The 23,175-nt window shown below is 38.6% G+C and overlaps 1 protein-coding gene and 1 non-coding gene across 9 annotated transcripts in view; one reads left to right on the forward strand and one right to left on the reverse strand.

Moving 5' to 3' along the window:
• Positions 1–4,936: 4,936 nt before the first annotated feature.
• POC1B (POC1 centriolar protein B) overlaps positions 4,937–23,175 on the reverse strand; it is a 94,596-nt gene continuing 76,357 nt past the window's right edge. For 3 of the 8 annotated variants that reach the window (XM_072773019.1, XM_072773023.1, XM_072773027.1), the window contains 2 exons: positions 10,196–10,423; positions 4,937–6,587 (listed from right to left, as the gene is read on the reverse strand). In XM_072773019.1, the coding sequence (XP_072629120.1) occupies positions 6,483–6,587; positions 10,196–10,423 (333 nt within the window). In that variant the 3' untranslated portion in view covers positions 4,937–6,482. Of the gene's footprint in view, positions 6,588–10,195; positions 10,424–22,547; positions 22,584–23,175 lie in introns of those variants that run through there. The other 5 variants (XM_072773022.1, XM_072773020.1, XM_072773024.1 and 2 more) reach the window with 4 other exon arrangements.
• Positions 13,195–13,267, forward strand: TRNAK-CUU (transfer RNA lysine (anticodon CUU)). Its single transcript has one exon. It is a non-coding gene; the product is annotated as a tRNA-Lys (tRNA).

Consider the following 23,175-nt stretch of genomic DNA (forward strand, 5'->3'; position numbering starts at 1 on the left):
GGAGAAATTAGAAAGGAGGACGCTGAAAGTCTCAGACAGGTGTTCCCTGGTGTAAAAACTGCCACCTCAAGCAGCCTGTTCTCCTTTCGCCCCTCACGTTGGGCCTTTAATCTCTCCCTTTCAGAGGAAGAAGGAACGAGCAACATCACAGGGACCGGGAGCCCCGGCACTTGGCAGTTCTGGCTCTCACTCCCTGAAAGCAGTGCAGAAAGAGGATTTAACGACTTTGAACTTTTTATGTGATTTTTTTTTTTTTTTTTTTTTTGCCTTTGACACAGTTGTTATTAAGTGAGTTCTGAAAAAGCAACAAACCTACAAGAACGTCAGGTTTCTAAATGATTCATCTTCTCAGAGACCTTGATATTCAATCCAGGTGTAGGAATAAACAGTACAGCCCTTGGGGTCTATCCGTGGGGCCTGGAAAGGCTTCAGTGAAATTCTATAGCAAAAAGCCCAGGCGCTTCCCCTGACTTTCTCTTTGTTCTACTACTAACTTTTTATCTCTGAAAAGCAAAGGGATTTCCTTCGGGGATTAAGCAGAGGAAACAACCTAAGGTGGCGATAGTGTTTCATTAGAATTATGAGACGCAAAGGTATCCTGGAGTCGACCTACCAGCCAAGAAGCCCTTTACCCTAGTCTTGGACCTCCTCCCTCCGACCCAGCAGAGAGCTCTTGGTCCCTGCCATTGGGAGTTTCTCGCTGTCCTTTCTCTGGGCCACAGGAAAATCTTGGGCACACACAGAGGTGTCTCATTCCAAAGTGATGACCTGCTGCTTTTTTTTTTTCCTTTGTATTTTTTTGAAAGTTTATTATTTTTTGTTGTTTTAACAGGTATTCTTTCGTTAACACAAAATCATTTTGTGATAGATATTTAAAAATCATCAGGGCCATTCTCCTCCTGTCAGGTCATGGTTTTGAGTCACTAAAAGGAAGAAAGGTTAGAAAGAAGCAGATGATTAATTTTCTTGATACATCTGTACAAAGAATGTGAGGAAAGAGAAATCCTTGTTAAAATACTCTTTGGCTCACAGAAGGCCAGTGTCCTGCTCTTCAAGTTTGTCCTAGCCACACTTTTTATGCCAAACCAGGGGTCTAGAAGGATTAGAGTACAACAGTGGAGAAAAGGATCTGTGTCAAAGCAGCTACACTAATGCCAGCCTGACATCCCCACCTCCCGCCAACACGAGGCAACATAAAAAGTACACACATACTGCCACTCCAGAGCCATGAAAAAAATCTTGAAATCAACAATTACATAACTCACGTATCTATTACATTTGTTTCCCCCAATTTCCCCACTCCGATTAGTGGCTGACATTTACTTTACAAATGTTCATGGTAACCCAAATGGCCAAATTCTAAGTTAGCCATCGTTTTATTAATTACTTTTGAACTAAAACAAGTTTTCTTCTCCTTTTGGGTAGCTTTAAAATTTTCAAAGAGCCAACTATTTTCCACATTTTTTATTTGAACTTTGTTATGCTTTCCTTTCACCTGTTATGACCACTTCGTACATTTTTAGGAAGATACTTGGCTCATACTTTCATTGTTTCGGTGGTATCCCATCAAATCTGATAGATTGCATTTCTAGTTGCATTTAAAAATATGCTTCACTACATTTTGGGGTTTCTTCACTTGGCCCAAATATTATTGAGGAGTGTAAGTTTTCATTTTCATTTTCGTATTTTACTGTGTGATTGGGCATTTTATCTTGTTAGTTCTAATTTTACGATTTGTTCTCTGGATATACGGAATATAGTATTGCAACTTACCATGTAATCCAGAACATGCACAAAATACACTTAGACAAAAAAGAAAATTTGCTTATATCTCCATGTAGTTCTTTGTAGCTATGCTAAGTCTGCTTTATTAGTTTTGTGTAATACTATGTCATGGATTAATACAATTCTGCTTCTGAGCTGTTGATATTCTCAATTATTTGTGTTGCATTTCTGCCAATTTTTTCCCCTCATGTACTTTTTGCTTTATAGGTTTAGAAATTTTAGATGAGTGAGCTATTTCTCCTACTGCTTTTGTTGTGAAATCTACTTTATTTATGAGAAGAATCTCAAAGCAGAGCCTTTATTTTTATTAGGAACATGTTTGAGATTTGGCCCAAAAGAAAAAGCAATTTTTGTTATTTTGCAAAGAAAAAAAGTAGTTACTCACACCCTCTTCACCCCCATTAACCTCTGCCTCTTGGCAAGCTGCTGATCTATTTCCTAGTAAGCCCACGCTGCCATTGTGTTACCTGACCGAGAGTCAGAGTTGGGGCTTAGGGAGGACAACCTGGCAATCACACTGTGTTCCTAGATTCGATGAACATTCATAAATCCTCTGGTGCATGAAGTCTAAAACCACATGACTTGCTACGGCAAAAATACTGAATAAGCCACAGTGGAATATGAATGTATTGAAGATATAATTCCACTCACATATCTGTTACAGACCCATCCACACACGTCTTAGTGAATTTGCCCATGAGTTGAACATGACTATCTGTCAATGACCTCCAAATGCTGGAATCATTTCTTTCTCTCGGCAGCCAAGTATTTCTACTCAGGGACAGAGGGCTTATCTTTCAATCCTCTTAGATGCACAGAATTCATCTTGGGAACAACAGACCAAGTTGGCCCCTCGTGAATGAAATGCTAAGTGAGGATCTGGATCGCTTTGTCTTTAAAGAAAAGGCAGCAAGCAAATGATGCTTGTTCTCCAAATGTCAAAGGGCGAGGATAGTATGAGTTCCGGGTAAGTCTTTGTCTGACTGGCACTTAACTCGGTTCACATGTTCACATTCCAGGCCCGTCTCCCACTTCTCATTTCTGCTCTGCCTCTATTTAGGATAATTATGGCATTTGTATTCTCAGGCTGAATTCCTCTGAAGTTGCTCAGAGGATGGCTTTTGGCCTGAACCTTGAGGTTTCCTGTGTATGGAACGCTAGTTTCTTTTCCTTATTTATTCTTTTTGTTGTGCTTTTAATTAAAAAAAAAATACTAATTTTGGATTAAATATCGTGCATTCATTCATGACCACTTACTACCTGTATCCTTCCCACAGTTATAGTTGAAATCATATTATTTGGAAATGCAGGCCAGGGAAACAAAATGATTAATAAATAGCAGTAATATCTACCATTTGTTGAGCATTTAGCTCTGTGACAGCTCCTGTGCTAATCATTTCACAAACATAATTCAATTATTATTTTCACTTTTTAGAGGTAAGGCAACTAAGCTTTGGGAGGATCTTTCCTAAAGGTCACAATGCTAGAAAAGAACAAAGCCGGAATGTGCACCCAGGTCTTTCCAGCTTCAAAGACTGTGCATGTGGGACGCCTGGGGGGGGGGGGGGCGGGGAGGTCAGGCGGTTCAGTGTCTGCCTTCAGCTCAGGTCATGATCCTGAGGTTCTGAGATCAAACCCCGTATCAGGCTCCCTGCTCAGAGGGGAGTCTGCTTCTCCCTCTCCCTCTGACTCCTCACCACCACCACCCCCAACTCCACCACTCATATTCTTTCTAAATCTCTTTCTCTCTCAAATCTTTTTTTTTAAAAGTCTTTAAAAAGAAAAAAAAAAAAAGACTGTGCATGTAACTAGTGAGTTTACAACAAATAGCAAGTCAGAGCAATGCCCACTCTGCCACAAACATCGAGCCTCTAAATTTTTACCTATGCTATTTCTTCCAGTCCGCTTGGCCTCCTTTTAACTGATGGCTGGCAGTGGATTGAAAACCAAATATATTTAAGACACTTGAATAAATGAAAATGCTCATTTGCTCAACAAGTAGCTGCTAAGCTCCTATGAATAAGGCGATGTGTTTGGCGGGGAAATCGAAAGATGACAGCACTGGCCTTTTGAGAAGGTAGAGCCACAGGGGAAGAAGTAGAATTACAACTGTGTTGCGTTGGACTAGAGACATGCAGGGAATGAATCAAAGTGAGGGATTTCATCCTGGCGGTCAGGGAGGGCACCTCTGAAAAGGCAACCTGCAGGGGTGCCGGGCTGGCTCAGTCTGTGACTCTTGATCGTGGGGTCATGGGTTCAAGCCCCGTGTTGGGTGTGGAGATTACTTAAGAATAAAATCTTAAAAAAAAAAAAGAGTCTTTGAGAGGCAACCTGTGAGCAGGGCTGGAATGTTATGAGGACTGGGGAGAGAGAGTTGCAGGCCCAGGGAATGGCAAACACAAAAGCCCTCAGGCAGGAGCTGTTTTGCTTTTTCAAAGGAAGGCAAAGAGTCCAGTATGGCCAGGGGGCCGTGACTGAGGGTGACCCAAGGCGGAGGGGAGAGGAGGCCCACAGGAGGGGTAGGGCTCACATTACTACTGTCAAGGCTTGAGCTTTTATGCTGCTGAGAAGGATGGGAAGCCCTGGAAAGTTCTGAGCAGAAGAGGCACACGTGTAAGCTTGCTTTTCAGTGACCGCTCTAGCCAACGATGCAAGGCCACCAGGCAGTCCAGCTAGCTGGGGGGCACTTGTGGCCATCCGGGTAAGGGACAATGGTGGCCTGGGCCCAGGGAGGTAGGCGGCAGAGGCAGTGAGAGGGGATCAGGCATTTCCTCCATCCGGACCACCTCTGCTGAAGGAATGGAGGGATGGGAGGCGTGGGAGAAAGGTCTTCAGCCTGGGCACCTGCCAGGACACCACACAGTCTGTGATGCCTGTAAAAATACAGGGGATACCACGTAGTAAGGAGTGGCTTAGCCCTGGCACCAGTTTCCAGAGCGTAGGCCGTGGGCCAACAAGCACCTTCAGCACCTGCGAACTTGCTAGAGACGCAGATGATGGGGCCCCGCCAGCCTGGGGGGCCCGCAGTCGGGGGGATAGGGCCCAGGAAACTCCGACAAATGCTCCAGTACAAGGCTAGTGCACAGGGGACTACGCTGGAGAAGAGGTTTAGTGTTTCAAGGTTTTAACCACTTAAAAAGAAAAGAACAACTTTCTTAAAGGTAAAATTTTGCCTTTATTGTTTGAAGCTTGAGACATTGTAAACAAAAATCAGTATGACATTTCATTTCTTAGTCTTTTGAATGAGGCTATAAAAATACAATGCCACTTAGTCTTTATAAACTCTTGAAAACGTCTAGAAGTTCACAACTAGTAGGATACAAAAAGGCACTTAAAACACACAATGAAGTGATTAAATAAAAAAAAAAAAAAACACAAGACCACTGTATAGATATGATTGAAATTGCTTGGGAAAAATTTATAAATACAGACTCCCACATAAATAGGACTTGACTTTTTCTTCTTTTTTCAAAACATGGATGGCATTTCCCCATTTTACCTACAGACAGCATAAATGTGAACAGCCCTCTCCCACCTTCTTTGTTCTTGATTTAGGTTAACAGAAAAACAAGCTAACATTAATTTGTTTTTCTTCAATTTAATCTCTTCTTTATTTATTACTATTATTTTTTAGGTAAAACAAAATTCTTAAGTTGTAACCAACCATCCTTAGCATTTTTTGGAATGCTAGATTCATTTCCATTTTGTTTCAAATCACAATTCATTTTCATTTTAAAAAGCAGGAAGACAATGATGCGACTATTATAGGTACTTATTACTCAGCCACCAAAATCACCCTAAGCAACAACATTTCTGAAGCACGTGGACATACGTGTATGTGTGTGTGTGTAAATATCACGGCTGCATCATTCAAGCATCAGAGCATACTGAAATCCCACTAGTGCCCTTTTGGAACCTGGGGTCATAAGTCTGGACACAACCCAAATCAGTAAGTGCACTCATCCACGAGAGGAAAGACGTGCACTTTACGCATCTCTAGCTCTTCATTTTCTTTCAGGCTGGGCAAAGGATAAGCCATGTACACCATAAATTAAGTAAAAACCCAATGCCCTGTGTCACATATATGCTGTTGTTAATTAAAATAAGTGTATTCTTGCTGTGGAAATTCTGTGCTTTGGGAATTTTATAAGATCATCATAACAGGGCATTGTTAAGAAAGAATAAAAAAATTTTTTTTTGAGCTGACATTAACATGAGTCAGGCTGCTAACTTGGTCCCTGCATACAGGATGCTGTTTTAGGGTTAACAGCATTACTTCACCCCAAGGACGTTTTTCATGAAAGAAATACATCCATTGCTTTAAGGAATTGCCTGAATGTGATCAGTTGAAAATAATTTAACAATGAAATTCAGAGATTTGCTTCCTTTCCTGGCAGGATTTGGTCTATAAACAAAAACTGGCATTTACAATAATATGGGGGAAAATATAGAGCCATGTGAATACTTACCACTTTATTACTGCAATTGTAAATGGTAATGATTTGAATTCTCCTTGACATTGATTTGTGTGTTTAAATTAGTCATTAATCATGCCTTTTCTGTCTTTTGTTCTGTGGCTCACCCTTTTAAGAAATGCCATGATAATGAGTACATGGTTGTGTTGCATGAAGCATCGTGTCCTACCTTCCTGAGCATATGTGCGTGTGTTCATTTAACATCTGCTCACACTTTTCTGGTTAACTTTTCTGTTGGATAATGTTGAATAGCCTTTGCTGATTTTCAAGGCAGTCTTTCAGCTTATCCTCTGTCAATGTCAGTCGCTGCTCCAAGATTGAAACAGTCTGCAAAAGGAGGACAAAATAATCAATGCCTGGTGACCTGATGGTGAGGACAATGATGGTCATCTCTGCATAGGAGATCCTTTTAGGAACGGGAACCTCCACCCCTCTGCCAGGAAGGGACTCAAAAATTAGCCCCAGAACTTGTCCTGCTTCTGGGCCCTACAATTGACCAAAGGTATTATCAGGAAATGTGAGGAGAAGATAAAAACTGATGCCTTTGGTGAGAAAACAGTAAAAAACGAGGCCTCTGTAGACAATTCTTGTCTGATCTCCTGAAGCACCAACGTCAGGGAAGAGGCCACAGGAAGCATTCAATGAGTCCTGCACGCTACACAGCAGTGTGGGGAGTGGGGAGGGTTGGAATGCCACATGGCCAGCCCAGGTGTTACTTGTATGTCATCAGTGATCACTGTCACAATCAATCCATGGTGCACCCTATCTATACCAGCTGGACACCTAGTTTACTTCGAAAATATTATAATGACCGGCATCAGTTCTCAAACCTTGAAGATAATCACAGCACCTCACAGGGATGTTAGGAAGACTGAATGAAGTAATGCACGTAAAACACTTTATATGAGTGCCCAGCACACAGGACTTGATGAATCTTAGCTCTTCTAACTCCTTTGGCTAATAAATGAGCATGTAATCTCACACACACACACACACACGAGTACTACTTTAAATCTGGCAAATCTAATTTTTTGTGATGTTGACCACTTCATCTTTGATCTCTTAGATTTCTTTTAAACTTTTTATTATAGAATAAAATGGATTCAGGAAGCTGCACAAAACACATGTCCCTGAATGAATCCTGAAGAGAAAAATCCCTTTATAACTGGCATCCAAGGTCAAGAACTAGAACTGTGCCAGCACCCCTAGACTTCTTTCCAAGGGCCTCTCAGAATCCCTACTCCTGCCCTCCCCTGACAATCGCCACTATCCCACCAATTAGAGTAATCGCTCTCTTGAATTTCTTTATGGTTTTATCTTTCAAGTGTACATTCTTAGAGACCATAATTTTGTCTCGTCCATTTTCAAAGTTTGATATGTCATTTAAAGTCCCTTTTACTTTATAGCCTCTTATCCTCTCTTTCTTAACAGTTTGTTGACAGACTCAGGCCATTTAGAGTAGAGTTTGTCTGTAGAGTTTTCACTAGACTGAATTGTAAGAACAGCATGCTAAGGGTGCAGGTCAGTCTGTTCTGGTCTCTTATTTTCTATAAATTGGCAGCTGGATTCAAAGGCTTGATTTGACTCAGATTAGATCTGTAAGACTATAACTCTACTAAGACCTATAGTTAAGACTACAGGTAGTGGTCTATTTCACTAGAAGGCATGTTAATAAGGTTTGATCATTTCTTTTCTCTTGACGTTGGATAACCAAGCAGTTGAGGAAAGTGTCTCTTATTTATAAATTATCCCAACTAATAAGTTTTTTAAATGATGGAATTAGAATACCATCATTTATAGTCCTCAAGAATGAGTAGATCTAGGCGTTAAGCTTGGTTATCCAGTGGTGGAATTCATAGAGGAAAGGCAAGATAAATGCCTCGTTATTTTAGTCCACAAGTTTCAAGATAATAAACTGATTCCCTATGGCTGTCTGAAGGTAAACAATTTTTAAAATATTATTATTTAATTGCTTCTGCTTTCATATTCTATACTATAGATTTTGACTAATTAAAAAGGACGTTGATAATATTTTCTACTATTTCTCAGTTAGCTTTATGGGCCAAGCATTTTGCCATATACATGTATTATCACAATTCCACATGCTAAGGCTGTTGGTGTGTATATTATCAACACCTTTAAGACTGGGTAACTCAATTTATCTACCATATAAAATGTAATTTTATTTTATTTCTGATTATAGTTCAGTGCAAATAAGTTATAAACACTGCAACTGAGTCAAGAGATGTTCAGTCATCTGGAATTAAAGTGAATCAAAACATGTTTATTTTACTTGCTATTTGCCCACAGAGGCACTGTTTCTATTTTGCAAGTGTGTTGTGCTTGCTTTAACCTCTTCAATTATAAAAGAAAGCCAGTTTTTAAAAATTAAAAATAAAAAATCTTAAGAGACATTTAGTAAATCTTAAACTACTCATTCAACCTTGAATCAGGTAAGAAGGAAAGATGGGTCATGAGGCTGAATAGAGAATGGAAAGATTCACTCGGGAGAGGCTCTAAGAAGGAACTGACATTGAATTTGACAGTGTATGTGAAGAAGTCATGGCGATATGGGAAATAAGTCAACCAAAGCCAACTTTGGCATGAGGCCAAAAGGGAAGCTGCCTTTAAAGGGAAGGCATATCTGATAAATACAGAGAGGGTCACCCCTAGCACAATACTGCAAAGTGAAAGTTAGTGATTTTACTGATTTTCATTAAATAAATCCTGTGATGACTCTAAGTTCTCACATGGCTCTTTCCCACAATCTGTCAGGACCCCAAACCCATATACATCCCCTTGCTTTGAAAGGCCCTGAGATGTCATCTATGGTTTTAGTATTCATTTAATTAGTGGCTCTAAACCTTGGCTGTAAAACAGAATCATATGGGGTGCTTAAAAAGACAAATGACAGGGCCTTACCCCAGACCAATGGCAATGGATCTTCTGGAGATGAGAACTGGCCATCTATGTCTGTATGTTTTATAACCAGGTGATTATAATATACGGCCAGTCTTGAGAACAGAATGAGACGGTTTCTATATAAGAGCCATTTCAACTTGAAATAAGTATTCTAGAAAAGTAACTAACATCTCTCTAGCTCACATTATAGCCTCTCTGTATAACTCGTAACAGGGTCTGCTCTGGCAAATATTGGCAACCTCATTCTATAGATCAGAGGAGCAATAAGACTTCTTCAGGGAAAACACTGAATCAGCAGAGCTGGAGGAGAAACCTTTGATGTATCCATTTCAATGCAACACTTCCCTTAAATGACATCTATATCTACTGACCAATGGTTGGAAGACCTTTGGTATATAAAAATCCACAGTATGCCTTCTTTGCGAAGGTAAAATGGTATCAAAGGATGAGGTAACATTCTAAAACAGGTATGCAAAAACCATCACCTCCAGAAGAGCACGACATCCACATAACACAGCTTTGGAATGAGGAAAGCTATATCCTGGATGGTGAGAATATTTTCACTGTGAAGAACTATACACATTGTCAAAATTTCATACTAACCAAATGTATTAATCATTTCTCTCATGGCCCTAAAGATTTCTTTGATAGTGTCCTAATCTGAACATGAGACATCAAAAATCTTCGGGTAAAACATTATTGAGCAGAATCAGAGACATTTATAGCATGGAGTACCACTGCTATCATTCCTAGTCTCCACTGTTCCTTCTGGCCTCCAGATGGCAGGTAGGGCACAATGGCAGGTGCGCACGTGTGCATGAGTGTGTGTCAATGCACACATGCATATGTACACATGGGCTCTGACCTTACCTGTGCGAGATCTTCTGATGGCAGCTCAGCCGAGCATGCCCTGCTGTACTGATTGCCACCCTGAGCTCTGCTAGTTCTGCAACCTGCTGTAGCCAGGACTATTCTGTATAACTTACCCCTAAGTACAAAGCATGCTAGCCCACCTGTGTCAAAACATTGAGTTGTTCCATAATGTGCTCTAAAGCGTCAGTCACAGCGAGCGGTATGCTTCTTTGGCTCTCAGACGGGAGGTCACTCATGTCTTCTGTTTTCTTTTTCAAGGCTGCTGGTGAACAATCCGGTGACAATAAAGAAGGGTTCAAGAAATATCTGTTGATCTCTTCACCCTTGTCTGGTAAGGTCCTAACAGTGGTATCCGTTGTCTTTGACATCATGGAAAAGATAGGAAGAGTTATATTTTCTAAGGTTTAACATGATACATATATATATTTAAATATATATATATTTAATATTCTTCTTCTAAATACCCAGCTTTTATTTAATTGTTTATCTTCAACTCCAGTATTATAGAAATTACGATTACAAGGAGAAAACAAAACTAATAATGAACAGAGAAAATACACCATTTTCCTTGATTTTTAAAATGAAATATGCTCTGTATGTATCTGAGAGATGAGGCATCCTACCACTAAAAGAACTGGTAGATGCAGTATAATTTTAATTAAAAACAAATACCACATCAAGATGACCATTATTTTTTTAAAAATGGGAAATAACAAGTGTTGGTGAGGATACAGAAAAACTGGAACTCTCATGCATTGCTGGTAGGAATATAAAATGGTGCAGCTGCTATAGAAAACAGTTTGGCTGTTCCACAAAAAGTTAAATGCAGAATTACCATATGATCTAGCAATTCCACTGCCAAGTACATGCCCAAAAGAACTGAGAGCCGGGACTTGAACAGATACTGTTATCAGCAGCTTTATTGCCAATAGCCAAAGGTGGAAACAACACAAATATCCACCTACAGATAAATGTAGAAACAAAACGTGGTATGTACATACAATTGAGTATTGTATATACAAAAATGACTGGAATTTTGATACATGCTACAACATGATGAACTCTGAAAATACTATGCTAAGTAAAATAAGCCAGACACAAAGGAAAATAGATATGAGCCTACTACTATAAGGTATGTTGAACAGGCAAATTCACAGAGACAGACACAGTAGAGGTCACTATGGGCCGGAGGGAAGGGGAAGGTGGAGTTATTGTCTGAAGGGTACAGAGTTTCTGTTTGGAATGATGAAAAAAGTTCTCAAAATAGATAGTGGTGATCATTACACAACACTTGGACTACTTCTTGCCAGTAAACTGTACACTTAAGAGTGGTTAAAATGGTTAACTTTTATGTTGTGTAAGTTTTATCACAAAAAAATAAAAATCAAAAAACCCCTCCAAATATATGGCAATGGACAATCTGAAAATAAAATTTAAAAAACAACTCCATTTATAATAGCACCAAAAAGAATGAAATACTTAGGATAAATTTAACAAAAGTGCAAGGCTTGTGCATTGAAAACTGTAGACATCACTAAAAGAAATTAAAGAAGATCTAAATAAATGACAAGGCATCCATGCCCATGTTCATGGACCAGAAGAGCTAATACCTTTAAGATGGTAATACTCCCCAAACTGATAATGTACAGATTCAATACGATTCCTATCAATACCCTAGCTACCTTGTTTGCAAAAATTGACAAACTGAACTTAAAATTCATAAGGAAATGCAAGGAACCCAGAACAACCAAAATAACACTGAAGAATAAACTTAGAGGATTCGTACTTCCCAATTTCAAAATTCAGTACAAAAGTAAAGTAGTCAAGACAGTATGGCAATGGGTATAAAGACAAACATGGCTCAATGTAACAGAACTGAGAGTCTAGAAATAAGCCCTTCGACTTCTGCCCAACTGGTTTTTGACAAGGTTGCCAAGATAATTTAATGGGGGAAAGAACAGTGTTTTCCACAAATGGTGCTGGAAAAACTAGGTGTCTAAACCCAAAATTATGGATTTGAATCCTTACCTCTCACACTATATACAAAATTACTTCACTATGGATCATAGACTTGAATATAAGAACTACAATTATAAAATTCTTAAAATACACAAGTAAACTTCCCTGGCTTTCGATTAGACAGAGGTTTCTGAGATACAACACCAAAAGTACAAATGACTAAATGAATAAATAAACTGGACTTTATCAAAATTAAAAACTTTTGTTCTTAAAATGATACCAACAAGAAACTGAAAGAAAAAAACCCCCACAGAATGGAAGAAAACATCTGCAAATCATATATTTGATGAGAGTTGTTGAAGAATGTATAAAGAACATGTAACTCCTATAATTCAAATATAAAAACAAAAATACCTCAAAAAATGGTCAAAGGATCTATCTGAATGGATGTGTCTCCAAAGATACACAAAATGACCAATAAGCTCATAACAAGATGCTCAACATCATTAGCCATCTGGGAAATGCAAATTAAAGCCACAATGAGATATCACTTCATGCCTACTAGGATGAATAAAATAAAAAAGACAGAATATAACAAATGTTGGAGAAGATACAAAGAAATCAGAACCCTCATATATTTGCTACTGGGATTGTTTAATGGTGCAGACACTTTGAAAAAGAGTTTTGGTAGTTCCTTAAAAATGTTAAAACACAGAATTACCAAAAGACCTAGCAATTCCACTCCTTGCTATATGCCAAAGAAAAATGAAAACATACATCCACACAAACTTGTACATGAATGTCGTGGAAGTATTATCCATAATAACCAAGACAATGATAACAATCCATATGCATCCAAATGTGGTGATAATGAATGGATTAACAAAATGTAGTATATCTCTACAGTGAATATTATTTACTCACCAAAGGAATGGAGTACAGAACATGCAGAACATGCTAGCATGTGGATGAGCCTTGAAAACATTAGGTTAAATTAAAGAAGCTGTAGGATACATTGTATGTACAATCATACATTGTATGATTCCATGTATATGAAATGGTCAGAATAAATAAATATATGAAGACAGACGGAGATGAGTGGGTTGCCAGGAGGAGAGAAGAAGAGGGGAGAGATTAGTAATGGTATGAGGGTGATGAAAATGTTCTAAAATTCTGGGGCGCCTGGCTGGCTCAGTTGGTAGAGCATGTGACTCTTGATCTCAGGGTCATGAGTTTAAGCCCCATATTGGGCAGACGTGGAGACTATGGGGAAGAAAGGAAGAGAGGGAGGGAAGAAGGGAGAGAGAAAAGAAAGGGAGAAAGAAAGTGTTCTAAAATTCTTTTTGGAGTGGTGAAATACTTTAAAATTAGATAGTGGTGATGGTTACACAATTTTGTGAATATACTAAAAACCATTACATTATAAACTTTAAAAGGGTGAATTTTATAGTATGTGAATTGTATCTTAATAAACCTATTATGAAAACAAAAATACAAATATACACATCAGAAAGTTAAAACTTTTTTTAAAGATTTTATTTATTCATTCATGAGAAACACACAGAAGGAGGCAGAGAGAGAAACAGATTATCCTCGGGGAGTCCAACGTGGAACTCAATCCTGGGACCCCAGGATCATGCCCTGAGCCAAAGGCAGATGCTCAACCACTGAGCCACCTGGGAGTCCCAGTTTTTAAAAAATTTTAATCAATTTTACATTGCTGATTATCATGTGAGAGTTCCTGAGAGAGGTTACCTCAAACGTGGGAAGTATACTGATGATGATGATGGTGGTGGTGGTGATGACAATTAGCATACAGAGCTTACTATGTACTTGGCACTGTTCCAAGTACTTTAACTGATTTAATCTTCACAATAATTTCATCAGGTAGGTTCTGCTAATATTCCCATTTTACAAATGACTAAACAGAGACTCAGGGAGATTGAATAACTTGTGCAGACCACAGGAAAGATGTATGAACCACAACCAATCATACATCTCAGAGATGCTGAAGTATTCCAGGTACTGTAACTTTGGGATCAAGGCCACTGGCCACTTTCTTTATGAGGCTCCCAACCATTTTTTTTTTTATTTTTTATTTTTTTGCTCCCAACCATTTCTGTAGGAAGATGAAAACTTCCAAGTTTCCCTCTGTCATAATCTTACAAATTCACCATTTGTTGAAAATAATAAAAATAAACTCAAAATCCACCAATCACAATTCGTTTGTTTTGAAAGGATGTATAACGCACATTTTCATACTCCTACCCAGCTAAGTGTATCTGCTCAAAGTCTCTCTGTTTGTTCACTAGGCACATACTCAGGGGGCCTTGCTCCGTGCTAGGCACCCTTCCAGGCCGTGAGAACCCAGCAGTGGGCAGCGCTCTCCTGAAGCTTTCATTCTGGACCCTTCAGAATGAAAAGTTTGGTAACTTTTCTACTTTTCACCCTCAGAAATTTATGAACTTATATTTTGTTTGATTGTCTAGCAGGCTACATTTATCTTCAAAACCCATCCTGGTCACTGAGTTTTGTCTGGGGTCAGCAACAAATAAATTACTATGATATGACATGTGGAGGTAATGGAAAAAAGCAAGGGGTAATGGCAGAGAAAGGGGGAAGTATGAAGTCTCCATCCCACATCCCACAACGTTAGCCAACAGATGTATCTCTCTCTCTGTTTCTCAGAGGTACCTAGAAATTAGATTATTTCTCTCACCAACCAACCCTAACTTTGCATCCTGTTTGGGGAAGTTTTAACACACTCACTCATTAAATTTAAAAAAAAATTGAAAAGGGAAAAAATACATTTGAGATTCTGGGCTATCCGAAGTCCCTCAAACGAGGCTGCTGTCCATGCTGCTCCCAATCACCTAGGCCCTCTCCTACCTCAAAGATGTTACTACTCATTTCCTGGGTAAATGTTTACTGAGCACCTATATCATACCAAGTATTTACCGATGTTAAATGGGAGTATGGTACAAGCCTTGCTCTTGAAGATTCTCTGTTGTGGTGAGAGAATTAAGACAGAGCAAGGCCTAGAACCCCCACAGCACCTGGCACATCACTGGCATTGAAGAATGAAAAAGAAACACGAGCAGACAAGTGACTGTAAGACTGCAAACAAGAACAAATGCTTTGGTGCTCCATAAAAGGAAGAAATCACACCATGTTCCCTTAGTGCCTACTTTTATTGCTGACAGTTGAAGTACAGTGAGGTAAAGGATTCATTCATTGATTGAGTCAGCAAACGAAGGCCTCCTATGCTGGGCATTAAAGCTACGGCAAAGAGCAAGAGGGATACGGTACTTTCCTTCGTGGAGCTTATAGTTCTCTGAAAAACCATTCATCCAAAAGGATGGCAGGACAATCGTTACCCCTAAGTTTTCCTCAGATAGGTCCACAGTTGCCATCTCAAAGATGGAAGTGGATCCTCACCAAGTGCGTGAATAAATCTGAGTGGCTGAGAAACCCTTACCTCTGCAGATTAAAAGGCTTGACTCTTCCTTTGAATGTACAAAATAAGAGAGAGTTGACTGATGCAGACAACTTTGATATGTCCTGAGAACTAGATACAAAGCCTCTGACATTCTGCGGGCCACTGACTCTTAACAGACTGTTCAGATGCCATGGTAAAATTAATGCATAATTTTTCATTTGTCACTTACATTAGAGAATGAATTTTTTAGATACATTAATAGAAAATGAAAATCGTGGCATTTGCAAGCAAATTTTTATCAGGAAGTGAACCATTCAAAAATGTAATCAAGGTCCACACATTTAAACTATTACTATTTATATCATTAACAATGGAACATTCAAGATACTGTGCTGCTCTGTTACACACTGAAGTTCATGCATTATATTTATTTCCTTCCTCCTTTCCTTCTTTCCTCCTCCTTCTCCCCTCTCACCGTCTCCCAATCCGGGCAAGGCAGCCAGAACTAATCACTGGTGCCCCTTCACTCTCGTAAGCCATCAGGCCTGCCATCAGTAGAGCACTGTCACCATCATTTCTTGTTATATTTGTGTTTACATGTCTATATCCCAACTAGTTAATGAGAGAGAGTATCTTGAGGGCAGAAGCCATAACTTCAACATCTTTTTTTTTCTCATAGTGTCTAGCATAGTGCATGAGATACTGATAAGGTTTGCCAGTTGTTGAGTTGAATTCATGGATCTGATTCATTGCATTTACTGTCCTGTGTCAGTTGAGCCATCAACAAAATATAAATGTTAATAATTTGATAGTATTTAGAGAGAAGTAAAAAAACTAAAGTTAAGCCAATACCATTCTCTACTGAAAATTACTATCTGAAATGCCCCTCAGAGCCACAATGAGGGAGCAATCGAAGTATTTATGACATAACTGCAAATTTGCAAATCACTTTTTGATTTTCACCCCCCCACCCCAGCATATCTGATGGTTTCTTTTCTTTTTTTTTTTTTTTTATTTATGATAGGCACACAGTGAGAGAGAGAGGCAGAGACACAGGCAGAGGGAGAAGCAGGCTCCATGCACCAGGAGCCCGACGTGGGATTCGATCCCGGGTCTCCAGGATCGCGCCCTGGGCCAAAGGCAGGCGCTAAACCGCTGCGCCACCCAGGGATCCCTATCTGATGGTTTCTGATGGCCTAGCATAAAGACCTTCTCAAAAGTAGGCATTTCACGTGTAAAGATAATCAATGATTTGGACTCCAGATATATCTTTAATAAATGGGTTAAAATAAATCAGTTTTGGCTTATAACTAATATTTTTAGTTTTGGTTTAATTCTGTAAGTAGAAAACCGAACAGACAAAAGTCAGAAAGTTATCCAAAAGTGGTTTTGATCTCTCCAGCTAAAAAGTGAGTTTCCCATCATTGAAAATTCTAAAATAGATTTGGGATGGCCACTTGTTGGGGATCTTATGAAAAATATACAAACATGAGGTCAGGAAATTCAACTGAATGCCCTTCAAAGTCCTTTCCATTCCAGAAATTCTGAGATTTTTAAATCTCAACACACACACACACACACACACACACACACAGTCACTTATAAAATGCCTGCTTGAAATAGACTAGGATAACAAAAAGTATCTTTTGCCTGGATAAAATAAAGGTAAATATTATTTTTCAAATAATATTTGAAATTAGTGAATTATTTCCAAAAATCTCTATATGAGATCTAAAATAATGAAGACATAACACTCATACGACATTTTTTTATTTAGCACTTACATGTCAGAAAAATTCTAAATGGCACTTACAGAAGTGTTTTAGTTTCCCACTGTTGATGGAACAAATTGTAAGTTTAGTCGCTTAAACAACACAGTCATTATCTGAAAGCTCAGGAGGTCAGAAGTCCAAGATAGGTTTTACAGGGCTAAAACCAAGGTGCCGGCAGGGCTGTGTTCCTCCTGGAGGCTCTAAGGGAGAGTCTCTGTTCCTTGCCTTTTACAGCATCTAGTGGCCTCTGCCTTGCTTGGCTCATGACCCCATCACTTTAATCTCTGCTTCCATTGCCCTGTCTCCTTCTCTAATTCCCACGTCTCCCTCCTTCCCTTACAGGGACTCTAGTGATTATATTGCACCCACGCCGATAATCCAGAATAATCTCCCTGACACAAGAACCTTAACTTTATCACATTTGCAAAGTCCTTTTTGCCATGTAAGAAAACACATTCACACAGTCTGGGAATAGGGACATGGACATCTTTAAAGGACCTGCATGCTGCCTACTGTAAGCAGTGAATAAACAAAAGAGATTCTGTTGACACAAAGTTATACTCAAGTGGGTGAAACAGGAAAATAAATATACAGATATGTGATGTACTAATGTCAGGTAATGACAAATAAAGCTGGGTAACATGCTATATTATGATACAGTTTCATTGATGATTTTTTTTTTTTAATGGGAAAAGTAGATAACTTCCAAAGGGAAAAGTCATGAATGCCATTGGAAGTATATGATTCTAGATTTCTGTGGGTAAGTTGTGGAGAGTTATTTGAAAAAAAAAAAAAAATATATATATATATATATATATATTTACCAGTTTTTACGAAGGATATGAAGGGACAGTCAGATGAAGAGATACACAGAGCAAGGTCTGGAAAAGTCCCAAGTACAGGAACTTCTGTTGCCTTGAAGTTGGGGCCCTTGGCATGTAAATGTTAAACGCATGGGTCTATGATCACTCAAGGAGAATCAAACAAAAAAAGGGAGAATTGCAAAGACTTCAAAAAGCAGGAAGAGAAGGAGCAGGAAAAATGACTAGGGGCCCATGAGGTGGGAAAGGGTAGTGACCCGGAAGCCAAGTGACAGGAGTTTCAAGGAGGAGGGGGTGAGGACCAGGACCAAGTGCTGTAGAAAGGCTGATTTAGACGAATCACTGGGGTCTTGACATCAGTGGAATGGTGGGGCCAAAAATTTAATTGGAAGTGGACTCAGAAGAGTGGAAAATGAAGAAATAGAGATCGAATAGAGCCAACTCCTTTGGGGAGTTCTGCTTTAAAGGGGAGCAGAGCCATGAGACAGGAGCTCGACAGGGATGAGGGGTCAGATGAAGTTTTCCTTTTTAAAAATGGCAAATACATTGTAAATGTATGCTGATGGAAAAGATCTAGTAGGAAGAGAGCACGGATGTCTTAAGACAGTGAGGTGATGACTATTCAGTAAATGGGTTGGCTAGGCAGTACTGAGTGCCCTGGAACTCTGCATAAAGACATTTCAAGTGCAATCAGTCAGCACGGTTGTTGGCGTATAGGAGGCAAAGAAATGGATTTAACCAGGTTGAAATCTCATGGGGGATACAACAGAGGGGAGGAAGGCACATGGGCATGGCGGTAATAATGGACTACAGAATCTAATGTAAAACAGAGGGACTGAGACACAGGAAGCGGGCAGTGAAAAGGCAGGAGGCTCAGCGGATTGGAGACCCTTCTGGGGTTGATGAATTATCAAAAGTGGAGGACTGGAGGAAGTGGTGGCCCAAGAGCAGGAGGCTTTACACTGGTCTTACCATCAGCACAAATGATTCAGTCACTGACTTCATCTGAGAATCCCGACTCAGAGTATGGGTGCCTTTGAGAAGTGACTCAGAGCGCTGCTCTATCTTTAGCTCTCTCCTTGAGATCAAAATCCTGTGTTAACCAAGGAGTGGATGTACCAATCAGGAAAACAGAAAAAGGAGCTAGAGGCTCACCCATGCGGGGTTGTCACAGGACCACACCAAAAGGTTCATTCTCAATTTCTAAAGTGGTTAGGAAGAAAATCCTGAAGAAGAAAACCACACCTATTTTGTACATCTGCCTAGTGTCTTGTGTATCTTTGTGCAAATATACCCCACCTGCTCGAGTCTTACTGATTTAAAAGTATCTCTTGGATAAAACCAGAGAATGCCATGTGAAATTTGCGTCTCCCAAACTACACTGGCTGAGCTGAGAAAGACTTCTGGTTTGTCCCTTGGGAGAAATCATACGTCTTTTTCTCAAAGAAAGAACCTTTGGGCTTTAGGGGTAAGGTTTTATGGAGGGCTTTGATTTTTGTTCTTCAAACCAAACTGGAAATTTCATTTTTGTCAGAAGATTTGAAAAACATACCCCTATGCAGTTATCAACTCTAACATCTGAATGCTTAATTCAGTCCCCTTGGAAAAGGCAGCTGCTGCAACAAATCGACTGTCTTTGTCTTTAATCTTTATTCTCATCTCTAAAGAAGCTTATTAATTTTGAAGGCACGAACATGTAGGATACAAGTAGGACAAATAAAATCTGTACAAAAATTTCCTTCTGTGTTTCACTTCTCACATGATTAGGCAAACACAAACTATGACACTTTGCTCTTTGTTCAAAAAAGCTGCATGCGTGTGTGTATCTAAATTTTGAGGCAGGTAATAGCTTATATTATACAATGATGTATTTCTTAAAGATCTTTTATATGCAAGTAAGTATTACATCTTGGAAAAAAATGGAAGTTTGACGTGGAAAGCCATATTTGGTTTAGTTTCACCCACATGTCTCAAAAGAGCCATCTGTTCACCTTTCAGAAAGCTGCCCCCTTCTCTGTGTGCACAACAGCAAGCAAGGGAAATGAATACGTGAGTGAATAAGAAATGCAACCTCACTGCAATACTAATGTTTTTCAATGAATCAGTGATCCTTCTTTTTTTTTTATCTAATAACTGTTTAAGTTGCAACTATGCTTTAAACCTTTCAATCAAAAAGTATAAAGAATAAAGCAACCTTTTCTCCTACCTTAAGATATAAAATATACCCTTTTCTGATCTTCTTTCCCTTCCCTCTTAAAGGATACCATCATCCTGAATATGGTATATGGTATCTATCATTCCAATTCACGTCGCCTCGCTCTTATCACATCTGTATCACATTTTTTGCATGTATTAGAACTGCACATAAAAAAAAAAAAAGAACTGCACATAAAATGGTATTGTACTGTATCCTTGCAGTACTTTTTGCTAATCAACATTTTTAGATTTGTCTATGGTGACGCAGCTAAGTCTAGTTCACTTCTTTGCACTGCCAAATAGTATTCCATTGACCATTCTACAATTTATATATTCTCTCTACTGTTAACTTGCTTTAAATGCTACAATGAGCAGTCTTATAAATGTCTCCTGCATACAGATGTGAGAGTTTCTCCAGAACAGAAAAGTTAAGTCAAAGTTTTACCAGATATTATCCAAAATATTGTTCAGATATTGTCCAAACTTACTCTTAAATGAGAAGGCAATCTCCCCTTTTTCTACAAAATCAATAATACTTTATTGTACATTTCCATGATTACTGGTAACTTAAACATATTTTGTGTTTATTATCATTCTTCTGTAAATTGCCTGTTTAAATCCTTTATCCACTTTTTAATTGGTCTACCTCTTTTTTTCTAATTTATATTTAACAGTTCTTTATATATTCTGGATACCAATATTTTGCTGTATATATATATATATATATATATATATATATATATATATATATATATGTCTCCTACTTTGTGGTTTGTCTTCATTTCTATTTTATGGGATTTCCTTTATTCATACAAGTTTTTGTTTTTATTTTATTTTTAAGTTTTTGTTTTAAATGTAGTCAAATTGATCAAACTTTCCATTGTTATTTGTGCATTTCATATGTTTCAGCAATCCTTCCCCTACCTGGAGTGTATAAATATATTGTTTTCTTTTAGAGGTTCTGAAGTATTTTCACATTTAAGCCTTTAACTCTCCTGGTATTGATTTTGTTTGTAGCTAAAAGTAAGAAAATAATTATATATTTTTTTCAATTAGCCGGTTGTCCCAGCAACGTTTATCGAACAGTCTATTTAGGGACTAATCCATTTTCAAGGGTCTGCAAAGCCAGGCCTTTCATATACCAACCATCTAATCTGTGTGGGTCTGGGTATGCACTCCCCATCGTGGACTCTGTCTCTCCCTGTAACAAACACCACATTTAGAGCTTAATGAATCTCCAAACCTTGTATTTCTTCAAAAGTGTCCTGTTCCAAAAATAGGCTATTTTTGGCCCTTTCTTTTCCATATGAGCTTTAAAATCACCTTTTTTTTTAGGTTTCATTAAAAATCTTACTGGGATGTTTATTGGAATTTCCTTGAATTTGTAGATTTAGTCAGGAAAACTAGCATCCTTATGACATTGAGCCAGCTTGCCCACAAACATGGAATATTTTATCAATTTCACATTATCCTTACATGAAGACCTTATACTCTGTATTTTCTGTATCATTTCAATTTTATTATATGTGCCTCAAAAGCAAACACATTGCCACCATGTTAGTATCATGATAATTATTCAGACAGAGCCCAACTTATGATGTTTCAAGTTACATTTTTTCAACTTTATGATGGTGCAAAAGCAATACACATTCAGTAGAAATCATACTTCCAATATTAAATTTTGATCTTTTCCTGAGCTAGCAATATGCATGGGGGATGATACTCTCTGGTGATTCTGGGCAGTGGCAGTGAGCCGCAGCTCCCAGTCAGCCACATGATCTCAAGGGTAAATAACTGATATACTTTCAATCATTCTATTTCTCACTTTTAGTGCAGTATTCCATAACTCACATGAGATACTCAACAGTCTGTAATAAAATCGGATTTGTGTTAGATGATTTTGCCTGACTGTAGGCATAAATGTGCTAGGGCAGGCAAGGTAGACAGGGCTAAGCCATGATGTTTGATAGGTTAGATGTATTAAATGCAGTTTATTGGGAGGTAGGTAACCTCGTTGTATGTCGAGGAAGTGCTGTACACAGAAAGCCAACCAAATAAACAGGTCAAAGTATATCCTCAAATAACTATCCTCAGTATTTTTGTAAAACATAGTTTTCTTAGAATCAAGGACATTACTTAGAATATATTTTTGAAAAATTATTTTCTGGGATCCCTGGGTGGCGCAGCGGTTTGGCGCCTGCCTTTGGCCCGGGGCGCAATCCTGGAGACCCGGGATCGAATCCCACGTCGGGCTCCCAGCATGGAGCCTGCTTCTCCCTCTGCCTGTGTCTCTGCCTCTCTGTCTCTCTCTGTGTGACTATCACGCATAAATAAATAAAATCTTTAAAAAAAAAGAAGAGAAAAATTATTTTCTGAGGTTGCTTATTCTCGCAAATAACTAATGCCATTTCTTAGCCTTTCCTACAGGCCTTGTTTTCTGTTCCTAAAAACTCTTCAAGTGCCAGATTCAAAAGAAGTGAGCTGTGTGTTAAAAATCATAAGATAATTCTTTTAAATTGTACACACAAAGTAAATCATGCTTTACTCAATTGAATGCGACTTTAGCTCCCTGAGTGTACTTGTTTCAGGGCTATGAAGAAGCAATTTTAAAAGAAGGATTTATCTAATCATTCAACAAAGCTACATTCAGAAAACTGGCAAGCTTTACAGAACATCTTTCAAAGAGCAAATATTGTATTTATTTATTGTTCTATTCATCATGTAGTATAATGTGAATATTATAGTACAATTAATAATAACTGTGATTGTAACAGTAATATATATTCACAGCTGGGTATGAGAACCAACCCTTCTATTTATTATTCATTAAATCATTCAAAAAACAGAGAATGAAAGCTTTCTATGAGAATTCAGTATACACAGTGTACATTGTATTAGTTGACTTTAATTTGCATTTGCTAAATAATGCAGTC

The sequence above is a fragment of the Canis lupus genome, chromosome 13 (genome assembly GCF_048164855.1).
Source record: "Canis lupus baileyi chromosome 13, mCanLup2.hap1, whole genome shotgun sequence".
In the NCBI taxonomy this organism is placed as follows: Eukaryota; Metazoa; Chordata; class Mammalia; order Carnivora; family Canidae; genus Canis; species Canis lupus.